At 52.2% G+C, this 21,575-nt stretch overlaps 1 protein-coding gene across 4 annotated transcripts in view; it reads right to left on the bottom strand.

The window, feature by feature from the left end:
- Window positions 1-7,228: 7,228 nt before the first annotated feature.
- The window catches only part of DENND5B (DENN domain containing 5B), a 207,263-nt gene continuing 192,916 nt past the window's right edge, over window positions 7,229-21,575 (bottom strand). For all 4 annotated transcript variants that reach the window (XM_070049612.2, XM_070049610.2, XM_070049608.2 and 1 more), the window contains 6 exons: window positions 20,488-20,606; window positions 18,790-18,977; window positions 16,210-16,292; window positions 15,876-16,002; window positions 14,228-14,402; window positions 7,229-11,670 (listed from right to left, as the gene is read on the bottom strand). In XM_070049612.2, coding sequence (XP_069905713.2) covers window positions 11,487-11,670; window positions 14,228-14,402; window positions 15,876-16,002; window positions 16,210-16,292; window positions 18,790-18,977; window positions 20,488-20,606 — 876 coding nt within the window. In that variant the 3' untranslated portion in view covers window positions 7,229-11,486. The remainder of the gene's footprint in view (window positions 11,671-14,227; window positions 14,403-15,875; window positions 16,003-16,209; window positions 16,293-18,789; window positions 18,978-20,487; window positions 20,607-21,575) is intronic.

Raw genomic sequence — 21,575 nt, forward strand, 5'->3', positions numbered from 1 at the left:
TCTGGGGGAGTGAGGCAGCGGATGCATCCCTCTGCCTATGGGGGAATAAAAACCGGCAGCGCCAGCAGTGAGTGGGTGCTCGGGAGGTGCGAGGCCTCGCGGGCTTGCTCCGGGCACCTCGCGTCTGTCCGCACGGCCCTGAGGCCCGCGCGGCTCGGGAGCTCGCAGAACTCGCAGGTGCACGTTGGCAGCGGCCGCTCTTCCGAGAGACCGCCTGCCATTTCATGCCTCTGCGGCTGCGGAACAAGACTCCAGGTCTCCATGGTAGTGAGGGCTTGTCGATTACAACAGGGAGGCTGAGATAAGATAAATAAATCACGCCCTGTAGGCGAGCAGGGCTGCGGAGCGCGGGAGCGACTGGAATAGGCTGCAGCCCTCGGCCCCCCGGCGCCCTGCCCCCGCTGGGGGAGGGGTGACCTCCGAAAGCACCGACCCCGAGGGACAATAGCGTCCCCTCCCCCCTCCCCGGAGACGCAATTTGCATCTCAGAGGAGCTCAGCTCGGCGACGCCCAGTTTGGACTCTGACCCTCGTTCTGGGGCTTTCCTGGGACCTGTTGAGGGCTGCTGCTCGCAGGCCCTAGGGACTGCGACACTGGTGTCCTTGTAACGCCGGGGTTGGAAAGGGCAGGTTAGTCGGGGCTCCGTGAGCTGCCTGCAGTGGCACCCAAGTGCCTGTGCGTGGGTGCACAGGGACGTATTTCTAGGGAGCACGTCCTAGCTTTCCTCGCTTTCTCAAAGGGACTTGGAGTGGCCCAAAGGTTAGCAAGCCTGTGCAGCGACTGATAAAGGGCGAACAATGGTGTGGACCTTGGGGGAGGGGCAGAGGGGAGGTTTTAGATCAGGCTTCAGGGGAGGCAAGATTTTTTTTTTCCCTCTTAATTTATAATTTATGTGAAAGGCAGAGCTCTTCCATCCACCTGTTTGCTCCCCAGATGGCCACAATGGCTAGAGCTGGACCGGGAGGAAGTCAGGAGCCTGGGACTCCATCCAGGTTTACCTGCATGGGTGGCAGGGACCCACGCACTTGGGCCAGCTGCCTTCCCAGGTGCATCAGCACGGAGCCGGACAGGAAGTGGAGCAGCCAGGACTGGAAGATACAGGACGAAGGCATCCCAAGCAGCAGCTTAAACCCACTGCATCACAAGGGCTGCAATTTCCTGCATTCATTCTGTGTGCCAGGCATTTTGTTAGGTGGCCATGGGGTGTCTACCTTCTCCTCCAGCTCTTGCCTGGCACCTAGACAAACATTGTAAGTGCGGACACATTTAAGGTGCACAAAACGATAGCATTGGCACACACCCCTGAGCATGAACCATCCGTGGGGCCAGAAGTCTGCCCCCAAGGAGGGGTGGGGGAGGGAGAGGGAAAAGCCACCCGAGCAGCCTCTCCAGGCAGGCAGTAACCGGCCAGCCGCGCCCAGTTGCTGGCCTCCTTAGGAGGTAGGAAATGGTTTCTCTGCAGGCGTGAAGCCACCTGGGAATTCTATGCACCTCCACAAGCCCCACCTGGAGTTCAGTATCCATTCGGTCAAGGCGTTTTCCCCCACCACGCAGGCCCCCTTTGGAGCGGATGCATCCCGGGACAGGGGTGTTTGATTGACAAGTCGGAGGACAGACTTACACAGGAGGGCCAGCCGCTGACTTCCAGCTCAGCAGACCTCAACTAACTACCTGTGTATCCCACTGCAACCCAAACTAAGATGTACGCAGTGAGGTTTTCTTCAAGCAAGTCCATGGGGTTGATGGGGCTGGGCCGGGCGCTGTCAGCAGGCATCTGCCCCGACAAAACCCCATCCCGCTTTGGTGCCGGTCCATCATGGCTGTAGGCTCAGCACGCCCACTGCCCAAGACGCCCCTGAGCCTCCCTGCCCCGTCCAGCACGAGGTGCCGCGATGACCGCGTGTGTGCGGAGCCTCCGATAGGGGACAGCCCGCCTAGGACCGCGGAGCTGAGGGTCACCAGGCACAAGCCCGGCCCACGTAATTCTACCCACCTACTTGTCAATCAAACCGCCCCCTTCCGGGAACGTGTTTCCCTTCACCTGGGACCTGGGGGAGGCGCCGCGTGAGTAGCCACTCCCCTTCCGACCCCGGCAAAGAGGCAGGCGGTGGGGAGGAGAGGGGCCCCTTCGGTTCTTTCTGCGGACCTGGGCCGGAGGAAGTGCTGGGCCTCACTCTCCTTCCCCTCCTCCACCCCTTTGCGCCCTTGGACTCTTCGCCTGTGCGTGTGTGCGTGCGTCCTCACCTTTTAAATAAACTATCACTTTGTGCACCGCACATACGCTTGTGCTTAGAGTGTTTCTCTAGGTAGAAGGCAAGGACCTGGAGTAAAAATTAGACCCCACTTGCGAACCTCCCCAGAGATCGGCACGGGTCCTGAGCCCTGCCCAGACCCCAGGCGGTTTGTGTATCCACTCAGGGCACTGCTCCTACCCCCTGAACGTCTGCAGCAGGTGCCCCCGGTCACTCCCGAGTGTGGACTGTCTCTTCACTCTCTTTAAATAAATCTGCTCTTGCACTTTTCCCACGCCTGGCCTCTGAATTCATCTCTCCCACGGAGACCGGAACTTGGGGTAAATCCAGCTGAGGGCCCCATCTCACGAGATAAATAGGCGATGCTCCTGGCTTTGTGCAGTTCTTCATTGAGTACCTGGTTGCCGAGCACGCGCTGTGTGCCGGGACCAGGCGGTGGGAGAGGCCTCCGGAGCTGAGGCAGACGCTGAGAGCAGGCAGAGTTGAATCCCAGGCGCTGTAGCACCAGGACCCATGTTCTCAGCGATCTGATTACCTTGCGGGGCGGGAGCAGGAATGGAGCACGAATTGAAATAACTGAAAATGAGAAGATGTTTATATTGGGTAAGAGCAGATGAAGAATAAAACCAAAGATATTAAAATGAGGAGATGGCAAACATCACCCGGGAGGGGCAATGTGTTCTACCGTGTGGACACCGGCTCCCTGAGTCTCCGGTCATGGCTCCCAGCAGGGGAGGGAAGAGGTCCAGCCACCGGTGTAGGAACAGGGAGAGGGAGAGGGAGAGACAGAGAGCTCTCCCAACTGCTGGTTCACTCCTCAAGCGCCCACAGTGGCTAGGACTGGGCTAACCCAAAGCTGGAAACCGGGGACCTAACCCAGCCCGCACACTGGTGCCGGAGCCCGGCTACCTGACATCCTTTCTGGCATCCATTTCTGCCTCTCAGGATGGGCGTCAGCTGGAGCTGGGGGTCCCCAAGGCCGACAAGCACAACAGGCGGTGACTAAATGTCAAGGAGGGCATTATTCGACTGTGTTGCGCAAATCTTCTCCGCCTCCACTTTTCGTCTACTTAGCAATAATCGAGAAAGGGATACGAGATATCCCACCCTGGTTAAGCAGGTGTCTGTTTCCCACCAGGTGCTTTTCGTTCCCCATCTATTTTGCGACTTATTTTTGAATAGGATGTAAGTGAGAAATCTAGCACAAATTTATAGGCATTCAAGAACATAACGTAGGTTATGGGTAAGTGAATGACAGACTTCAGGATTACCTTCATTGGAGGATAGGGACTATTTAGCCCATATGTCGGCTCTAATTAGAATGACTTATTTTTAGGTTTCACAGCCCAGATTAATTGCTTCATCTAGGTTACAGCAACTATTTTAATCAAAGTGCATGTCACCAAAAATGGTGTGGGTATTGTGGCACAGTGGGTTAAGCCCCTCCTCCGGATCCCACATCCTATATCACAGTGCCTGGGATCAAGTCCCACCTCGGCTTCTGATCCAGCTCCCTGCTAATGCACCTGGGAAGGCAACAGAAGACGGCCAAGTGCCTGGCCCCTGTCACCCACGTGGGAGATCAGGATGGAGTTCCTGGCTTGTGGCCTCAGCCTGGCCCAGACCCAGCTGTTGCAGCCACTGGGGAGCAAGCCCACAGATGGAACACCTCTGTCTCTCGCTCTCTCTGTTGCTCAGCTTTTCAAATAATTATTTAAAAGATTAGATTGAATCCCATGGAGTTGTCTACATTTGTCTTTGAGCTACAAAAACAACAGTTTTTACAAAGCAAGGATGTTTTGTTACACTTGTTTGTTTGGTACAGGGAAATGCTGGGGGCTGGTTAGATGTCTTATGCCTGTGTTGTTTAGAGCAGCGTGAAACGGGGTTAATCTAATGTCAAACAGTAAATCACACCACATCCATATCGCATATTTAAAATTAAAATTAGTTTTATTAAAGATTTATTTGAAAGGCAGAGTTACAAGAGGACACATACACAGAAAGAGAGAGGGAGAGAGAGAGAGAGAATTTTCTATCCATTGATTCACTCTCTAGATGGTCACAACGGCCAGAGCTGGGCTAAGCCAAAGCCAGGAGCTTCATCCAGGTCTCCCATATGGCACAGGGGCCCAAGCACTGTCCCGGCACTTTGCTGTCCCGGCACTTTAGCAGGGAGCTGGATGGGAAGTGGAGCAGCAGGGACATGATCAGGTGGCCATATGGAATGCCGGCATTGCAGGTGGTGGCTTAACCTGTCACGACACACCACCAATCCCAAAATTAACATTTCGGATTAATTAATAACCCAATGTTTGTGTTCTCATGAACATACAATTTGATGGCAGTTCCATGATATTAAATTCTATCCATATTTACGTATGTTGGCAACTCCCAAAGGTAAACCTGAAGTCCAGTCTCAGACGTTGTTTGCTGTTCATCACCTCCATTTGCTTTCTTTTGATTTAAAATGTTTGTTTAACCTTTTGAATGAGTTAGAGAGATAGAGGGAGAAGAGAGAGAGGTCATGCATCTGCTGGTTCTCTCCCCAGAGGGCTACAAAGGCTGGGGCTGGAGCAGGGCAAAGCCAGGAGCCTGAAACTCTGTCCGGGTCTCCCACGTACAGGGCAGGGGCTCAAGGACCTGGACCATCTTATGCTGTCTTCCCCGGTGCCGTATCAGGTGGCTGATAGAAGCGGAGCAGCCAGGACTGAAAGCGGCCCTCATTCGGGAGGGCTGCTGGCACTGCAGGTAGCGCCTTACCCCCCATCACAACGCTGGCCCTCACCACTCTGCGTAGATATCTAATCAAAACTTGAAATTCAATGTATCCGATCTGCAAAACCTGTTCGCCCCAAAGCCTCATGGTTCTCGGTAAACGGCACTCCAGCTGCACCCTCCCGGCTGTCCAGGCCTGAATCCTCAGGGTCTGACTGACTCTTCTTTTGCTCCTGTTGCACACTCAATCCTGCCATCTCTGGCTCTCGCTTCAAAATACGCCCAGCCCCTGCGAGGGGCATCAGCACAGCCCCTGTGGAAAAGAGCAGCGAGGTTCCTAGCCGCCCCGTGTGGCATCCCACCACTGCGTTTAGCGTGGTACTGTTCACCACAGTCAAGAGTGGGATCAGCTGAGGTGTTCACGGAGATGAGTGGATAAGGAAAACGCGGAGGCTGGGTGGCACAGTGGGTTAAGCTGCTGTTTGATGCCAGCCTCCCACATCAGAGCACAGCTCAAGTCCTGGCTGTTTTCACTTCTGGTCCACTTTCTTGCTGATATGGTGCTTGGAAAGGCAGAAGACTGCCCGGATTCCTGGGCCCCTACCACTCGTATCGGAGACTGAAGGAGTTCATGGCTCCCGGCTCTGGCCTGTCCAGCCCTGGGGGCTGCAGGCATGTGGGGAGTGAACCAGCACAAGGAAGATCTATCTTCCCCCTCTGTCTGTTGGTCCACCTTTGAAAATAAATAAATAAATAAATCTTAAAATAGGCATGCACAATGGAGCATTGTTTAACCACAAAAAAGAACGAAATTCTGCCACTTACGGATGGGATTGGAGGACATTAAGTGAAATGTCAGGCACAGAAAGGCTGTATGCTCTCAATCGTATGGTGAAGGTAATAAAGGTGATTGTGGGGTGGGCTTTTAGCCTCATTTTTTCCCAAAGATTTATTTATTTGAAAGTCAAGAGTTACACAGAGAGAGGTCTTCCATCTGCTGGTTCACTCCCCAACTGGCCACAACGGCTGGAGCTGTGCCGATCCGAAGCCAGGAGCCAGCAGCTTTACCCACTACTCCACAACACTGGCCCCTCCCTTATTTTAAAAAATTATTTAATTATTTGAAAGACGGGGAAGAGGCAGGGATGTGGTGGAATGAGAAGTCCATGCCAAGGTGGCCGCTGGCAAGCCAGCGTCAGTTACTCAGGAATGGCTTTGAATCCCACCTGGCAACGGAGCCTGCCTGCCAACAGGCTGTGATTGGATGGCTTTGAAACTGCCTGGCAACAGGCTGTGATTGGTTGGGGCATAGACCGCCCCTTGACCAGATTGGCTGGTCTTGACTATATAAGATGTTGTAGCAACTGAAATAAACTGAGTCTGCAGGCTGCTTGCCTCAGGCCTGCTTTCACCCGACTCCCGGGGGTCTGTGTGGTGACTCCGCTCCTCCTCTCGGAAACGAATCCCCTGCAACACAGGGAGACACATAAAGATCCTCCACCTGCTGGTTCACTCCCCACACCGCTGCAGATGGACCCAGCAACTCCACTCAGGTCTCTCACGCTGGTGGCAGGGGCCCGAGGACTTGGGCCATCTCTTGTTGCTTCCCCAGGGACAGGAGCAGGGAGCAGGATGAGGAGTGGAACTGATGCGGGTGGTGCCGGCAGTGGCTTCACTGGCTGCCCCGCAGCACCGGCCCTTTCCTTCTTCCCATGTCCACATCCAGCTGGTTCTGTTTCTCTAACACATGGTTCTTTCCAAGAAACGCTGTTCAGCTGGAGCCAGAGAGCCCTGCCCTGCACTGACCCTGAGCTCTCCCCTCGACGTCTGATCTCACACTCCCCGCGTCCACAGGGAGCCAGGGTTCCTCCCACTGCCTTGCTTTCCCGTCTTCCCCAGCGGGTTACAGGGAACCCCGTAGCCAGTGAGACCCTGGCTGCGAGTCCATTGACCACAGCGGCCCCAATGCTGCCGCAAGTCCTGTCCTCCCATCACCACCCAGCCACTACACGGACGGTCACGGTCGTGTTTCTCTGTGACTCCTACATTAGCGTGCACACTCTGACACAGCTGGACTTCTGTATGCACTTTAAGCCGCCAGGAATTGGTTTTTCTCGATGACATGAGGCAGGGTTCCGGATGAGGGCTGCCCAGCGGGCTGCATTTTCATTACGTAATGGCTTTCACCTTCCTGCCTCCTCCAGTCGCTTACCTGTGAGACACTCAGTGTTAGGACACCACAATAACGAAGCAAAACAAAGTATCAACCCCAGTTTTATTTGTAAAGAACAAAGCATGAAAAGTCATATTTAAATGTACTCCAAAACCTGAAAAACCCACGTCAGTTTGTCTGATATGTATGTTAAAGTGCTTCATATCACAATACTCTTTAAGTTTTGTACTACGTTCAGATGAGGAAAAAAAATCCAGTTCTGATGTGTTAACGATACAAAGGAGAACAATATAATTTAAATGCAGACACGCTGTAATTTAGAAAAAAAAGACACACAGGGAACATTTACATATGGTTCAAGAGTAACACGGAGGACTTCTTCGGAAGGCTCCACGCCCTCACGACTGATGACGGAACGCCCTGTGCACCTCCACCGTGCTGAGAAGAGACTGGGTTCACACCCGCGTCTACGCAGACTACTGACCACGAATGTGTCCCTCCTGCATAACCCGAGACGCCAGAGAAATTACACCTGCAGGGTCTTCCTCACGCATCAGCGGCTTTCCGAAGCCGTCTTCACGCGGCCCTCTGAGGGGCCGGCGGCGCTGACCCCTGGAGGATGCGGTGTCCTCCCGTCCTCTTGGTGACACATCAGCTGCCTCTTCAGAAAGCGAGGAGTTGTGCTCCACTCCACGGAAGCGTCTTTAACAGGAATGAAGAGCCCCGAAGTCTACACTTGTTTCCGTGTCTCCTATTCATGCTAAGTGCGAATTTAATAAACACTTACAGACAGAGATTCCAGAGACAGGGAGGGCTTGGGAATAGGAGCTGCTTTATGAAAAGTGGAGCAGGGCTCAAGACTGTTCCCAATCAGTGAAGGTGTGGTAATACTGAGAAACACACAGCTCCAGGGCAGACCGTCCCCCGGCAGAGGGACAGGGACACACCAGCTTCTGTAAACCTCACAGAAAACGCAGTTCCCTAAAGGAAATCTGCTGGAAACCCTAACGGAGCAGAGCTGCCCGCCCCACTGCCAGGACGCCCTTCCTGGGGCCCCGGGGGCCTGCGATGCCGCCCGCACGGTCCAGGGCATCCCAGCCCCCCGCCCCCCACGACACACCAGCGCCTGGCAGTCCTAAGCTTCCCTTTTCTCCTACATTCACACACAGCAGAGCTTTCCTGCCACAAAAGGAGCTGGGGCCGCGCAGTGCTTCCCCGGCGTCACTCACAGAGGCTCACTATGGCTTCTCCGAGTCACGAAGAATGCGCGGGACATCTCAGAGCGCGCTTAGAGGGAACCCAGGCTTCCCCAAGTCCAGGCGCCCCCTGAACCGGAGCGGGAGTACAGTGGCCTTCCTCAGGTTTTTGAAGCCGGCTTTTTCTCCCACCTACAGGGCACTTCCTGCTCCTTCAAATGAAGCTGCCCTCATTTTTAAGGTGGCCCAGCCAGGATAGATACAGGACCTCACAGGAAACGCCAACACTGCAGGAATGCCACTGTGTCATAAAGGCTGAGGGGTTTCGTATTAACAAAAAAACAAAAACAAACAAACAAAAGCTTGGGAAGCAAAGTTTTCCAGGTGTAGTATTTTTGGCAGCTTAATTTTAAAATAGTTCCTTGTCACGCCATTATTATGTGGAAATACTCATTATGGTCCCAGGCTTCAGATTTTATTTGCAAGGAAAAAAAAGGCAATTATAAAACTGACTTTTACTTAAGTTTGAGATAGAATTATAAAGCAATACATTAATTTCAAATATGGCAGAAAGGGTATTTCTAGAGGTAGGGATGGCCCTCCCCCTAGAGTCCGCTTGAAGCTTGAAGGCTTCATCCTTATTCTAAGGATTCTGCTGCCGCTGTGCTCAGAACCTTTCTCTACTGGCTCAGACAGGTAAAAAAAAAACTTCCCACCGCACTGCCTAGAGGCCCCACACTCAGCTGACACGCTGTTGTACTCATGCACTTCGGATCCGAAGGACTTCATGCCATTTCCGGATATTAAACTGATTCTGAGAGATCACGATTCACTGCCACTGGGAAGGTTCTCAGGCACGGGCTGTGGGCAGCCAGCACACGGGCTCCAGGGTGACCAGGGGCCCGCACGGCAGAGCGGGTGCCAGTTCTTCTGTGTGCGCGTGTCGCCGCGCTGCTGCAACGTACTACACAAAGTGGGGGAAACTCTAGGTGGGGCCTTCCCTCAAGTTATTACTTTTCAAAGCAGCAGCTCAACTCACAGGCCCCAAATGCAAGCTGCTCCAGCCTTCCACAGCAGATGCAATTCCTGCTAAGAGTGGGAATTGAGAGTAGCATGTGGAAATGAATACTAATGCTCACGGGTGAACGTTAGCCATTATCTCCCACCTGTGCAGGTAGAGGGTAAAGAGCCAAGAGGACAGAAACCAGCACTGCGGACGCTCTGACTGCTGGTCTCCTGCAGGCTGTGACCTGATCCCATGACTTGTACTCCCTGTACTGTGGCTGACAAGCTGGGGTAAGGGTAAGAATCTACCCTCTGGTCCTCAAGCCTCATCTACGGAACCTGGGGCTGGGCCACAGGGCTGGGGGCCACAACACTCTCCCAGGTGGTCTTCCTGGCTGCCCAGCTGTGTCAGATGCGCACCTTACGGAGCCCTTCCCTCTGATCACTACCCAGCGGATGGATGGTCTGATGTCTCCACAACAGACAAGCGCCACACCGCTTCAGTAAACAGGGGTCTGCTCTGTCCCCGCGGCCACAGCCCTCTTCAGTCCTCCTCGCAGGTATCTGAACGCAGCCAGCAGCTGCCACAGGGGCTGCTGCCCGCCTGATCTAATCCAGTGCTTGACAAAGGGAAGGAGGCACTTACTTGGTGAGTTTCTTCCTTCAGCAAGTAAGGTAAGTTACACAGATGGCTTGAGCCTCAGACTACGCCAGGGCCCTGGGAGGCAGGGGCGGCCATCACGGTGCAGTGGGTGAGGCCCCTGCCTGCGATGGTGGCATCCCACGTCTGCCTGAAACGCGCCTGACCGAACGGCTTCCACGGCAGCTTCCTGTTAACACCCAGCACTTCAGTCTCCTCCACCCGTGGAGGAAATCCAGGTGCAGTTCCTGGCTCCTGGCTTCAGCCTGGCCCAGACTCAGCTGTTACAAGCATTTGGGGAGCGAGTCACTGTCACTTTGCCTTTCAAGTAAATAAATAAATAAATAAGTCTTAAAAAAAAAGAAAAGAAAAGAAAAAGGATCCTGGGAGGCTCTGGGTGGCTCTGTCCACACCTGGGACCAGTCAGTGCCTGACAGGAGTCACAGGGCCCACACAGAGGGTGGCACTTCCCGAAGGTCTCTGTGAAATATCACACCGGAAAGCCACTCTCAACTCCTGCTCCTCCTGCCTCCGCTGTCAGTGGCTCCCGCTTTCCCAGGGCCAGGTGCTGGTGAGGACAAGTCTCACAAAGGAATGCAAAGTTTGCCCTGGGACCCGGGGTGGGCTGTTCTCTGCTTCTGTTATTTGCATTATCAAGGGCAACAAATACTCCTCCTGTAGCCCGCCTCCTCCCACTGCTGGGGGGTGGGCCTGCAAGGGTGATCTCTGAGGGGTCCAGGACCACCTCAGGGCAACTCACACAAACTCACATCTCCCCAGAGGACCTCCAAGAGCAGGACTGATGACGCCAAGAATGAGGCTGGTCCAGGCTCCCATTTCCAAAGTGGGCCTCAGGGCTTTCTGTGTTCTCTGCAGAGCAGCGCGCTCCGGGGGCTACTATTTAAAATACTGGAATTCTGCCTTTGTCTTGTGCCGACTGCAAAACGTTTCCAAAAGACTGGAAAAGTGACTGACAGTTCAAATGTATAAAACGGTCTGTAACTTAAAAGACACAAGTGAGGACTTGGGGTACAGTAGGTAAAGCTGTGGACACTCACAGCACAAAGGGACAGACACAGACACCAGGATGGACGGCTGGGACACAGGACGCACTCTGGCTCCCTCGCCTGCAGTCACAGCTCCGTGGCTTCCCCCTGACCACAGCACGCCCCCCCACCCCGAGCATCTTTAAGCTACTTATTTTAAGTCACAGGAATATTCAGTCTAAGAAAAGTATTTCAGTAGAGTAATATAATTTCTTAAAGAAGATAGCATATTTACACACATCTAACACATGAAAATACTCTATTTTATACTAAATTTCAGGTTCAAATGAACTACGATACAGCATTTTGCCTTGTCTGCAGAGTGAGGATTGTTCAGGTTGGGGCACATGGTGTGCTGCCCTTGTAGTGACTCACTTAGCCAGACAAGTTCAGGTGGGTTCCCGAGGCTGGGGCAGGCTCAGGAGCCGGGGTCAGGACAGTTTCCAGCCAGCGGGGCTACACATCTACGCCTTTGATGAGGGAGCCTTCTAAGACTATGCTGAAGTCCTGAATGGTGTGCAGGATTCGGATGAGCGAGTTGACGGTCATGCGGTCCCGCAGGAGCGCGCTCTCCTCGTACATCCTGGTGATGGCAGGACACTCGGCCAACAGCGGGATCCACTGTGGGAGCAGGTGGTCCCTGCAGACCCAAACAGAAATGGACGTGAGCAAAGGGACGTCACTTTCGGTCCAACAACACACGTCTTGGCGCTCTCAAGCGGGAAGGTGTGGGGAGCCTGGTGTGGAATCCAGCCACGCCTTAGGGTGAGCAGAGAGGAAATCCAAAATCCAAGCAGGAAGCTGGGTACCTGCTAGTGCAAACATGGAAGGTGAACCGAAATCCACCAGATTCCAAAAGTCGGTGAGAAAGTCGTGCATTAAATTCTCTATTCTGATCTTACCAACTTTACAAAGAGGCAAAATGTCATTTTCTATGTCTGTTTTTACAGATGTGATACTTTCTGCTGAAGATCACATTAAATAGCAGTGACCGGGGCCAGCACTGCGGAGCAGCACATTAAGCTGTGGCTTGCCAACACCGGCATCCCAAACTGCAGTGCCAGTTCAAGTCCCAGCTACTTCGCTTCTAATTCAGCTCCCTGCTAATGTGCCTGAGAAGGCAACAGATAAGCCCGGGTCCTTGAACCCCTGCCACCCAAGTCAAGCACCAGGATGGTGTTTCCTGTCTCCTGGCTTTGGTCTGACCTAGATCTGGTTTCTCTGGGCATTTGGGGAATGAACCAAGCGAGGAAAGAACTCTCTCTGTCACTCTGTCAAATAAACAAATCTTCAGAAACAACAAAAGAGCAGAGAATTCCATTTCCCCCCTTCATCACAAGGTAGGGAACAAAGGCAAAGCAGACAAACATTAAGGAGACTTTATAAGCATTGGCCTGATAAATGGTAACAGCACAGAGATAAGAGGAGACAAGATCATGCTCAAAAAGAACTTTAAAAGCACAGCTATAACGTGGTCCCTTTTCCTCAGAAGAAACACGGAACTCAGCTGTATGAACTTTCCGAGTCGGGAGGACAGAACCTCACCCCCTCAATGTTTCCTCGTCACACTGGGCACTGCACCCCGCTGCGAGTTCCCAGGATGTCCTCACTCAGCACCCTCCCCCGTGCCTCTCGTGACCAGCGTACCCAGAACCAGATCATTCTGAATCTCAAGTAGCCTAAAAACAACAAAAACTAAGGGTGTGTGTGTTCCATTGCCTGCAACCCAGAGAACTGTTAGCACTAGGGGAAGTGGGGCAGGCATGGAGCCTGCTGGTTCAGACGCTGGTTGGGATGCCTGCGTCGCACGCTGAAGTGCCCGGGCTCCAGCTCCCTGCGGATGTGCACCCCGGACACGGCGGCAACAGCAAGGAGCTGGGTTTGTGCTCTCACCGCAGAGGCCACGGCTGTTCCTGCCTTCTCGCTCTGGCCCTGGACTAGCTCAGGCCACTGTGCGTATGTGTATGAACCAACAGATGCATGCCTCTCTCTCTCTCTCTCAAATACATCAATGAATATGCACACATGTTTAAAAATTAATTGTAGGTGCTATTTTCAAAAACTAAAGGGGAAGGTGTCGGGCACAGCAGTTACGGCACTGACTGGGATTCCTTATCAGAGCACCGCCACTCAAGTTCTGGCTCTGCTTCTAATTCCAGCTTCTTCCTGTCGTGCACCCTCGGGGGCAGCAGGTCATGCCTCAAGTACCTGGGCCTCTGCCACCCATGTGGAAGACCTGGATGGAGTTCTTGGCTCTTGGCTTCAGCATGGCACAGCCCTGGCTGTTGTGGGCATTTTGGGTGTGAACCAGTAGATATAACATCTCCCTCTGTCTCTCTGCATTTCCTTTTTTCCATTATTTAAAGAGATTTTATTTATTTATTTTAGAGGTAAAGTTACAAAAAGAGAGAGGGAGAGACAGAGAGCAACGTCTTCCATCTGCTGGTACACTCCCCAAATGGCCGCAACAGCAAATGCTGGGCTGATCCAAAGCCAGGAGCCAGGAGCTTCTTCCGGGTCTCTGACACAGGTACAGGGGCCCAAGTATTCGGGCCTTATTTCACTGCTTTCCCAGGCCAGCAGTGGAGAGCTGAATAGGCAAAGGGGCAGCCAGGACACGAACCAGCACCCATATGGGATGCCAGTGCCGCAGGCAGAGGTTTAGCCTATTACACCACAGCACCAGCCCCTCTCTCTGCATTTCAAATAAAATAAAGATAAATAAAAGTTCAAAAAATAATAAAGGGGTAGGGAACAGTCTTAAAGAGCTGACATTTATATAGCAAGAAGCCCACCCACAATGTTATTAAACTAAAAGCAATACAGTAGCGTATGACACCATGCAGGGTCTACACAGTGAGTTCGCACATGTGTGTGGAGGTATGTCCGGTCATCCCTGCTCCTAGTCATGACCTCTCTAGGACTTTTGGGGCTGGCTGTGAATCTTGGCTCTCTTTCTTGCTGTTGGCCTTGGGAAAGTCTGCCAGTGTGTCTGTGTCTTAAGTGTCTATTCAATGGGAAGACTGGCTGCTACTTCGTGTGGTAGTGGTGAAGTGACAGGAGGGTACCCAGAAAACGGCCATCTCACAATCAAAAACCCAAGGGAGGGCTTTGAAGGGGTAACGCTGGGCAAACATCCTCCTGGATTCTCATTCAACAGGCAGCGGAGACAGCGAAGGAAAAAACCAGCTTAATACCGTGTTCCAAGGCAAACGAGAATCTGGAATTTGCCATCCTTTCCGATGCTCCTGGGTGCGGTGTTGATGGCGGTCACGTAGTGGCAGAAGGTTCTGCAGGATGAGTTCTGAGTAAGGACATCATCTTCACTGTCCAGAATCTGGTCAGTGGTTTCAAAGTAAGCAACCGCTTTCTCTGGGGAAGGAAACCAGAATCCCATCACGACACACGCCGGCACTGCGCACACAGAGACACTCAGCAGTGTGTTCCGGGAATGCTGATGACGCTGTGTGAAACTGCACACCCTGAAGCCTACGTCACTGCTCATCACTGCCTTCAGAGCAAGGTCCAGCGGTAATGCCTCATGGCAGAACAACACGCTCACAAGAACTTACTTTCTAATCTGGACTGCGTTCCAGAATGTTGGAAAGTTTACTTTTTTTCAAATGCCTTCATGAAGTAGCAAAAAAGAAAAAAAAAAAAGAAACGCAGAATATTCTCAGACTGGAACCTTCTAGGAGGAACTAGAAGTGGTGCAGTAGCCACTAAGACAGTCTCCTCTGTTCTGGAAAGAGAGTGCCTGGCTAGCACTCTGCGTCTGAGTAAGCCACGTGGGGAGAGACAGGATGCTGCACACCCCCAAGGCAGGGGCGCCAAGGGCCTAGCCGGTCCACGAGGAACAAAACAAAACAAAAGCCACTCCTGGGTCCCTGCTCTGTCAACTCTTCTTTGTCTGAAACGTGTGTGGTAGATGAAATCACCCACCCCATTTAGGCCTGACTTCTAGAACACAGAGTGACTGATCGCCCCATTAGAGAAACTGGGGGTTCCGGAAGAGCGGCAGACCAGCCACAGAGCACCAAGTCCGGCCAGCTGGCGCAGCTGCTGGGCCCCAGCAGCCCAGGGAGCGCTCTGAGACAAACGTCTCCACCTTGCGAGGCCTAGCTGGGCAGCCACCAGGAACAAGAGGCTCCTAAGCAGTGGAACATGGCAGCAGGGCTAGGGAAACCAGTGTTCACCACAGCCCAAGCTAAGTCGACTTGGACTCAAAGTCACGTGTGGCTAGTGGTCCCCTCCTGGCTAAGAGCTACAAAGTCCTTTAACAATAGATGATGTTGCTTCTCAGCTCAAAGCCTTCCAGGGGCTTCTGCTTCACTCAGGGTGAAGGCCACGTCCTCGGGATCTCTGATCTCCTCACCGGCTCAGCCCCACTGGGCAGGACACATTGTGCGTGGGCAGTCCTCTCACCCTCCTCCCACACGGCTCCCTGCCCCCTCCGCGGCCTGGGCCCACAGCCACCCATCACAGGAGCACTCTCACTCCACTTCCTCACTCCACGCTGTTTCTTCCAGATGACTGACTGCTGCCACACTCAATCAGCTCCTCCTTGTTCTGCTTTTGTGTGCTGTCTGCTCCCCTACACCCATCTGAATGCAAGTTTGTCAGCCTTAGGGACTTCTGTTTTGTTTACTGGTGCGTGTCTCGAGCATCCAGAGTCGCGTCTGGGATACTGTGCACTAAAATCATTTGTTGAGTGAATGAAAAGCAGTGCTTATTGGGTATTTGTTTCTAAGAACATACTCCCTTAATGCGAACCTTTATTCACTCAAATTCTGGGGTTGCTGAATTTTCCTAAGAGGCCTGACAACACACATCGCCCTCAGTTACCTATGAAGTCCCAGATGAAGACGTTCTTGTGAAAGATGCGGGCAGACTTGAACCCATGGTGGAACACCTGCTCGAGAGCGGCCACCAGGCCATTTTCCCCGCACAGCAGGACCGTGAGGCTTCCTCTCTGTGGAGAAGAACACAGAGTCCAGGAAAATCTGCTGCATCTGTCTGAGCAGCGCCAGCGCAATGAGGGCCCAGGGGAGGGACCAGACACGCCCGCACGCAGCCTCTGACAGGAAGCTTACAGGGAAGAGTGCGGCCCTGTGCATCGCCCCGTCAGGTGTAAAGGGCTTTTGAAGTCCCACCATTCTAAATGTTATGGCCCCAATACCTCTTTTTCAGGTTTGTGAAAATGTTTCACAATATTGTTCACGGCTTCTCCAATTCCTTCTTGGATCTGCCCAGCACTGGGTTCTGTAAAATAATGAACAGGTGCTGCATTCTCGGGTGAGACAGAAAAACTCTAGGGTACCAACTGTGTCCACCTGTGCAGAAACACGGCACTTGTACATGCAGACTGGCCACTGGCAGGGCCACCCACAGTGAATGCACCCACAGAGATGCCTGGGTGCAAATGCCACCCTTGGAGCTGGCACTGGGGTGCAGTGGGTTAAACCACGACCTGCAGTGCCAGCATCCCATATGGGCACCAGTTCTATTCCCAGCTTCTCCACTTCTGATCCAGCTCCCTGCTAATGTGCCTGGGAAAGCAGCAGAGGAGGGCCCGAGTACTTGCGCCCCTGTACCCACATAGGAGAACTGGAAGAAGCTCCTGGCTTCAGCCTGGCCCCGTCCTGGCCGTTGCAGTCATTTTGGGAATGAACCAGTGGATGGAAGATCTTTCTCTCTCTAGCTTTCCCTCTCTCCTTCTAACTCTGCCTTTCAAAATAAATAAAATAAATCTTAAACAAACAAACAAAAAAACGCCAGCCTTTCTACTCCTACTAGGTCACCCTCACCGAGGTCTCACTTCCTCTGTTTCCTTAACTGAAAGTAGGGACAACACACATCTCGTGGAGAACACGGAATGCGCTATCAGGGGGAGTGAGGTGGGGGAAGCCCCAGACCCCAGCGTGGCTGCCTGGATGCTCCTTCACGCCCCTGCCTCTGAGGCCCTCTGGGGCACGCACCGTGGCTTCTGAAGCTCTGGGTGGCAGACCTGGAGTTAGGAGTCTTGCTGCTATGATTACAGGAAGAGGCAGGCACCCTGTGGGACTTGGTCCCTTCCTGGCTGCCCGTGTGTCTCTGCTCAAGCTTGCTCCTCTCAGCCGCCCTCCCCCAGGGAGCTGGTGTGCTGGCTGCGTGACACCTAACCTGCCACGGCCCACCATGCTCCAAGAGTGAGGAAAAGACAGAAGTGTGGTCAGCGTCTGGCGTCCTGGTTAAGATGCCACACTGAACACCTGCAGCCCACACTGAAGCGTCTGGCCTGAGTCTCAGTTCTGCTTCTCTTTTTTTTTAAACAATATCATTTATTTATATATTTTTGAAAGATTTATTTATTTATTAGAAAGACAGTTACAGATAGAGAGAAGCAGACAGAAAGATGGATCTTTGAATTGCTGGTTCACTCCACAAATGGCTGTAATGACTAGGGCTGGCCCAGTCCAAAGCCAGGGGCAAGAAATTTCTTCTGGATCTCCAACGTGGGTGCAGAGGCCCAGGCACCTGGGCCATCTTCTGTTGCCTTCCCAGGCACAATAGCAGGGAGCTGGATTGAAAGTGGAGTAGCTGGGACTACAACCAGCACCCATAAGGGTTGCTGGCACTGCAGGTGGCAGCTTTACCCACTGCGCCACAGTGCCAGCCCCTCTTTCTTTTTCTTCTTTTTAATGTTTATTTATTTGAAAGGCAGTTACAGAGAGGCCGAGGCAAAGAGACAGAGAAGTCTTCCATCCACTGATTCACATCCCAAGTGGTTGTAACAGCCAGAGCTGCACTGATCCAAAGCCAGGAGCCAGGAGCTTCTTCCGGGTCTCCCATGTGGGTACAGGGGCCCAAGGACTTTGGCCATCTTTTACTGTCTTTCCAGACCATAGCAGAGAGCTGGATCCAAAGTGGAGCAGCTGGGACTCAAACTGGCACCCATATGGAATAGCAGCACTGCAGGTGGTGGCTTTACCTGCTACACCACAGCGCCGGCCCCTCAATTTTTACTTTTCTTTTTTAAAAAGATTTATTTATTAGGCCGGCGCCGTGGCTCAGTAGGCTAATCCTCCGCCTAGCGGCGCCGGCACACCGGGTTCTAGTCCCGGTTGGGGCGCCGGATTCTGTCCCGGTTGCCCCTCTTCCAGGCCAGCTCTCTGCTGTGGCCAGGGAGTGCAGTGGAGGATGGCCCAAGTACTTGGGCCCTGCACTCCATGGGAGACCAGGATAAGCACCTGGCTCCTGGCTCCTGCCATTGGATCAGCGCAGTGCGCTGGCCGCAGCGCGCTGGCCGCGGTGGCCATTGGAGGGTGAACCAACGGCAAAGGAAGACCTTTCTCTCTGTCTCTCTCTCTCACTGTCCACTCTGCCTGTCAAAAAAAAAAAAATTAAAAAAAAAAAAGATTTATTTATTTATTTATTTGAAAGGCAGAGTTACAGAGAGAGAAGGAGAGACAGAGATTTTCCATCCACCGGTTCACTCCCCAAATAGCTGCAATAGCCAGGGCTAGGCCAGGCCAAAGCCAGGAGCCAGGAACTCCATCCAGATCTCCTACACGGACGAGGAACCCGGTTACTTGGTCATCAGCCACTGCCCTCCCAGATGCACTGGCAGGACGCTGTACTGGAAGCAGAGTAGCCAGTACACGAGTCAGCACTGTGCTACGGGATGTGGCTTTAACTGCTGCACCACAACGCCCACCCCAAATGGCCACACGGAGCTTGTGACATGCAAGGCACACTGGACAATTAAAATGTAACTCACTGGCAGGTTTTCCTGTCAGGGAAGTGATGCTCAGTCTCCGTGCCGCGGTGGGAGACTTCTGCTGGGGTGGAGTCCGACACTGCTTGACCAGGTCCTCGTCAGAGGCCGACGTCATCAATTCTCCAATGAGGATTCTCTCCAGGCTCCCGTCATCAATGCCTTTCCCCAGCCACCGCCCACAGGGGAATCTGAGAAGTCACAAGGAAACGGCCAGTCTTTAAAAAGTGGCACTGGCATAAGGCCCATCCTTCTACTGCCTAGGGGCTGGGTTGTTATCTAATTAAGAAATCTTTCAAAAATTAGAAAAGCAGAGGATAGCATAAAGATACTTTAAAAAGTTCATGGTCAAATGCAATGAAAAGGTAAGTTTGCTTTGGTACAAAATTTTTTCGACATCTATGCGTGGTTTTTTCATAACATGCATTTTCCAACAACGTTCTGAAGACCCCTGTCCTGTCAGATACGCATATTCTTTCCACATAGACTTGTATTTTATCATGTTTCACTTTCGTTTTTTGTTGAGGTATTTTAAAGATTTAATTCCTAAAAACACTTCAGTATGAGTCTCCGAAACAGGATGACGGGGGCAGGTGCTGTAGCACACTGATTCAGCTGCCACCTGGGCCTCCCGCAGCCCACCAGGGTCCCCACTGCAAGTCCCCACTGCCTGCTTCCAATCCAGCTTGCTGTGAACGTACTTGGGAGGTAGCACATGATGGAGACCTGGATGGAATTCCTGGCTTCTGGTTTTGGCCTGGTCCAGTCTTAGCTGTGAGCATTAGAAGAGTGAACCAGCAAATGGAATCTCTCTCTCTCTCTCCCTCTATCATTCTGCCTTTCAAATAAATAAATAAATCTTTAAAAAAGGTTAAAAAATGACATTTTCCTACTGTGTTACAAATTGTCATCAACATCCTCCAGTATCAAGAGTTCCTTATTTTTCCTAGTCTATATCAAAACTCTCCACTTAGTTTTGGAAAGAATGTATAAAGCTTTAATTTTATTATTTGAGAGGCAGAAAAAGAAAAAGATAACAGATAGAACGCCCATCTGCCTGTTCTCTCCCTGTATGTCCACAATGGCCAGGCCTAGTCTGGGGCTGAAGCCTGCAACGAAGAATGCAATCCAGGTCTCTCATGTGGGTGACGGGAACCCAACTACTCAAGCCATTGCTGCTGCCTCCCAGGGCCTGCAGGAAGCTGGAGTCGGGAGCCAGAGGCGCCAGCTGGGAACTGAATCCTGGTAACCATGACACAGGTCACAAGCATCTTAACTGCTACGCTAACTATTCATGAAGGAATATTTTCAAACTGCAAATTAATCTGAGAGTTAGGTCACAGGACAACACAGGAACATGCACCCACAGAGTTGTGCTGGCTGTAACTAACGGAATCCAAGAGATCTTTTCCTCTTACTGAAATTATTTTGAGCTTTGTTGTTCCTTTTTTCTCAGAGTTAAAGCAATCTTTTCAACATTTGTGGACTAAGCAAGAACAACAAATGCAATCTGTTTTTTAGAAAAGTATTTTTGGGGACAGTTCTGTATTATATAAACAAAAAGAAAACATAACAAAATAAAAACCCAAAATAAAACTAAAATTCAGAATACAGTGAGGACACTTTGAAAGCAATTTTAAACCTTTTCTTGCCTAGAGTCACAAAACAAGGAACTCACAGCTCCCAAGGCCACTTGCTCACCTGTACGTATGTCCTGTGATCTCATTTCTGACCATGACACAGTCCACCAGCCATTTGGCTAACAGCCCTGAGTTGTCGTGACCGATCTGGACAGTGGTCAGCTTCCCCAGGTTCTGGCACTGTAGGAACACGACGCTGGTTACTCACCTGTTTCCACCCCTCCCCCTCAGCTGTGGCCATAGCACATGACAGGATGTGCAGCTTAACTGCAGTGACCCATCCTGTACAACGTGCTCAGCTACACACACATTCGCTTGTTGTCCCCGCGCTCAGGGAGCCCCTGCGCAACACAACAGGAAACACAAGGCTACGGACTACCAAATGAGGTGGGCTGCACAGGTGTTAGGCCAGACACACAGCGAGTGCTTAAAAACACCAGCAAAGGAAAGGAGATTCTACTTGGGGAACCCAGAAGAATCATGGAGATGGTGATGCAGTGAGGAATGAGAGGAACTGCAGAGTAGAAAAGGAGAGTATTTAAACCCACTTCCAGAGAGACTGCAAAAACAACTAGTGACCTAAAAATCTCACCACATGGCCACCTTTCTGTTTCCATACAACACTAAGGCAGAAATGCCCTCCAGTGGCATCTACTGGGAGGCCGTGAAGCTGCTATTTGGAGGAGGCATACCGCAGGCCCCCACCCTAGGGATATGTCCCAAGAGCCGGAGGGTGCCCGAAGCTCCACTGCACCGAACTACGTAACACCATGTCTTCTCCCGTGCCCCTCTGTGCTGCCGCACAGGACCAAGCGCATCTGTCCTTTCATGCTGTATGCCCAGGGCCTCCTCCGTATCACGGCTTTTGTGCTTGGGGCCCACTGTTAAGCAAAATAAAGTTATCCACAGAAACGCTATGCTATATTACTAACAGTGGATCTAAGCGACCTACGGCTGGAAGCAAATACACTGAACAAAGGAAGGAGTCACATCCTGGGCCAGGCAGTGTAAGATTTCATCACACCGGTCAGGGTGGCACACAATTTAAACTTACAAATTGCTTACTTCTGGAACTTCCCATGCCATATATTCTGACTGTGGTTGACCCACATAACTGAAACTACTACTGTAGTTATCAATGTCCTAACT

The sequence above is a fragment of the Oryctolagus cuniculus genome, chromosome 9 (assembly GCF_051225735.1).
Source record: "Oryctolagus cuniculus isolate XC-2025 breed Fujian yellow rabbit chromosome 9, ASM5122573v1, whole genome shotgun sequence".
NCBI classification, from domain to species: Eukaryota; Metazoa; Chordata; class Mammalia; order Lagomorpha; family Leporidae; genus Oryctolagus; species Oryctolagus cuniculus.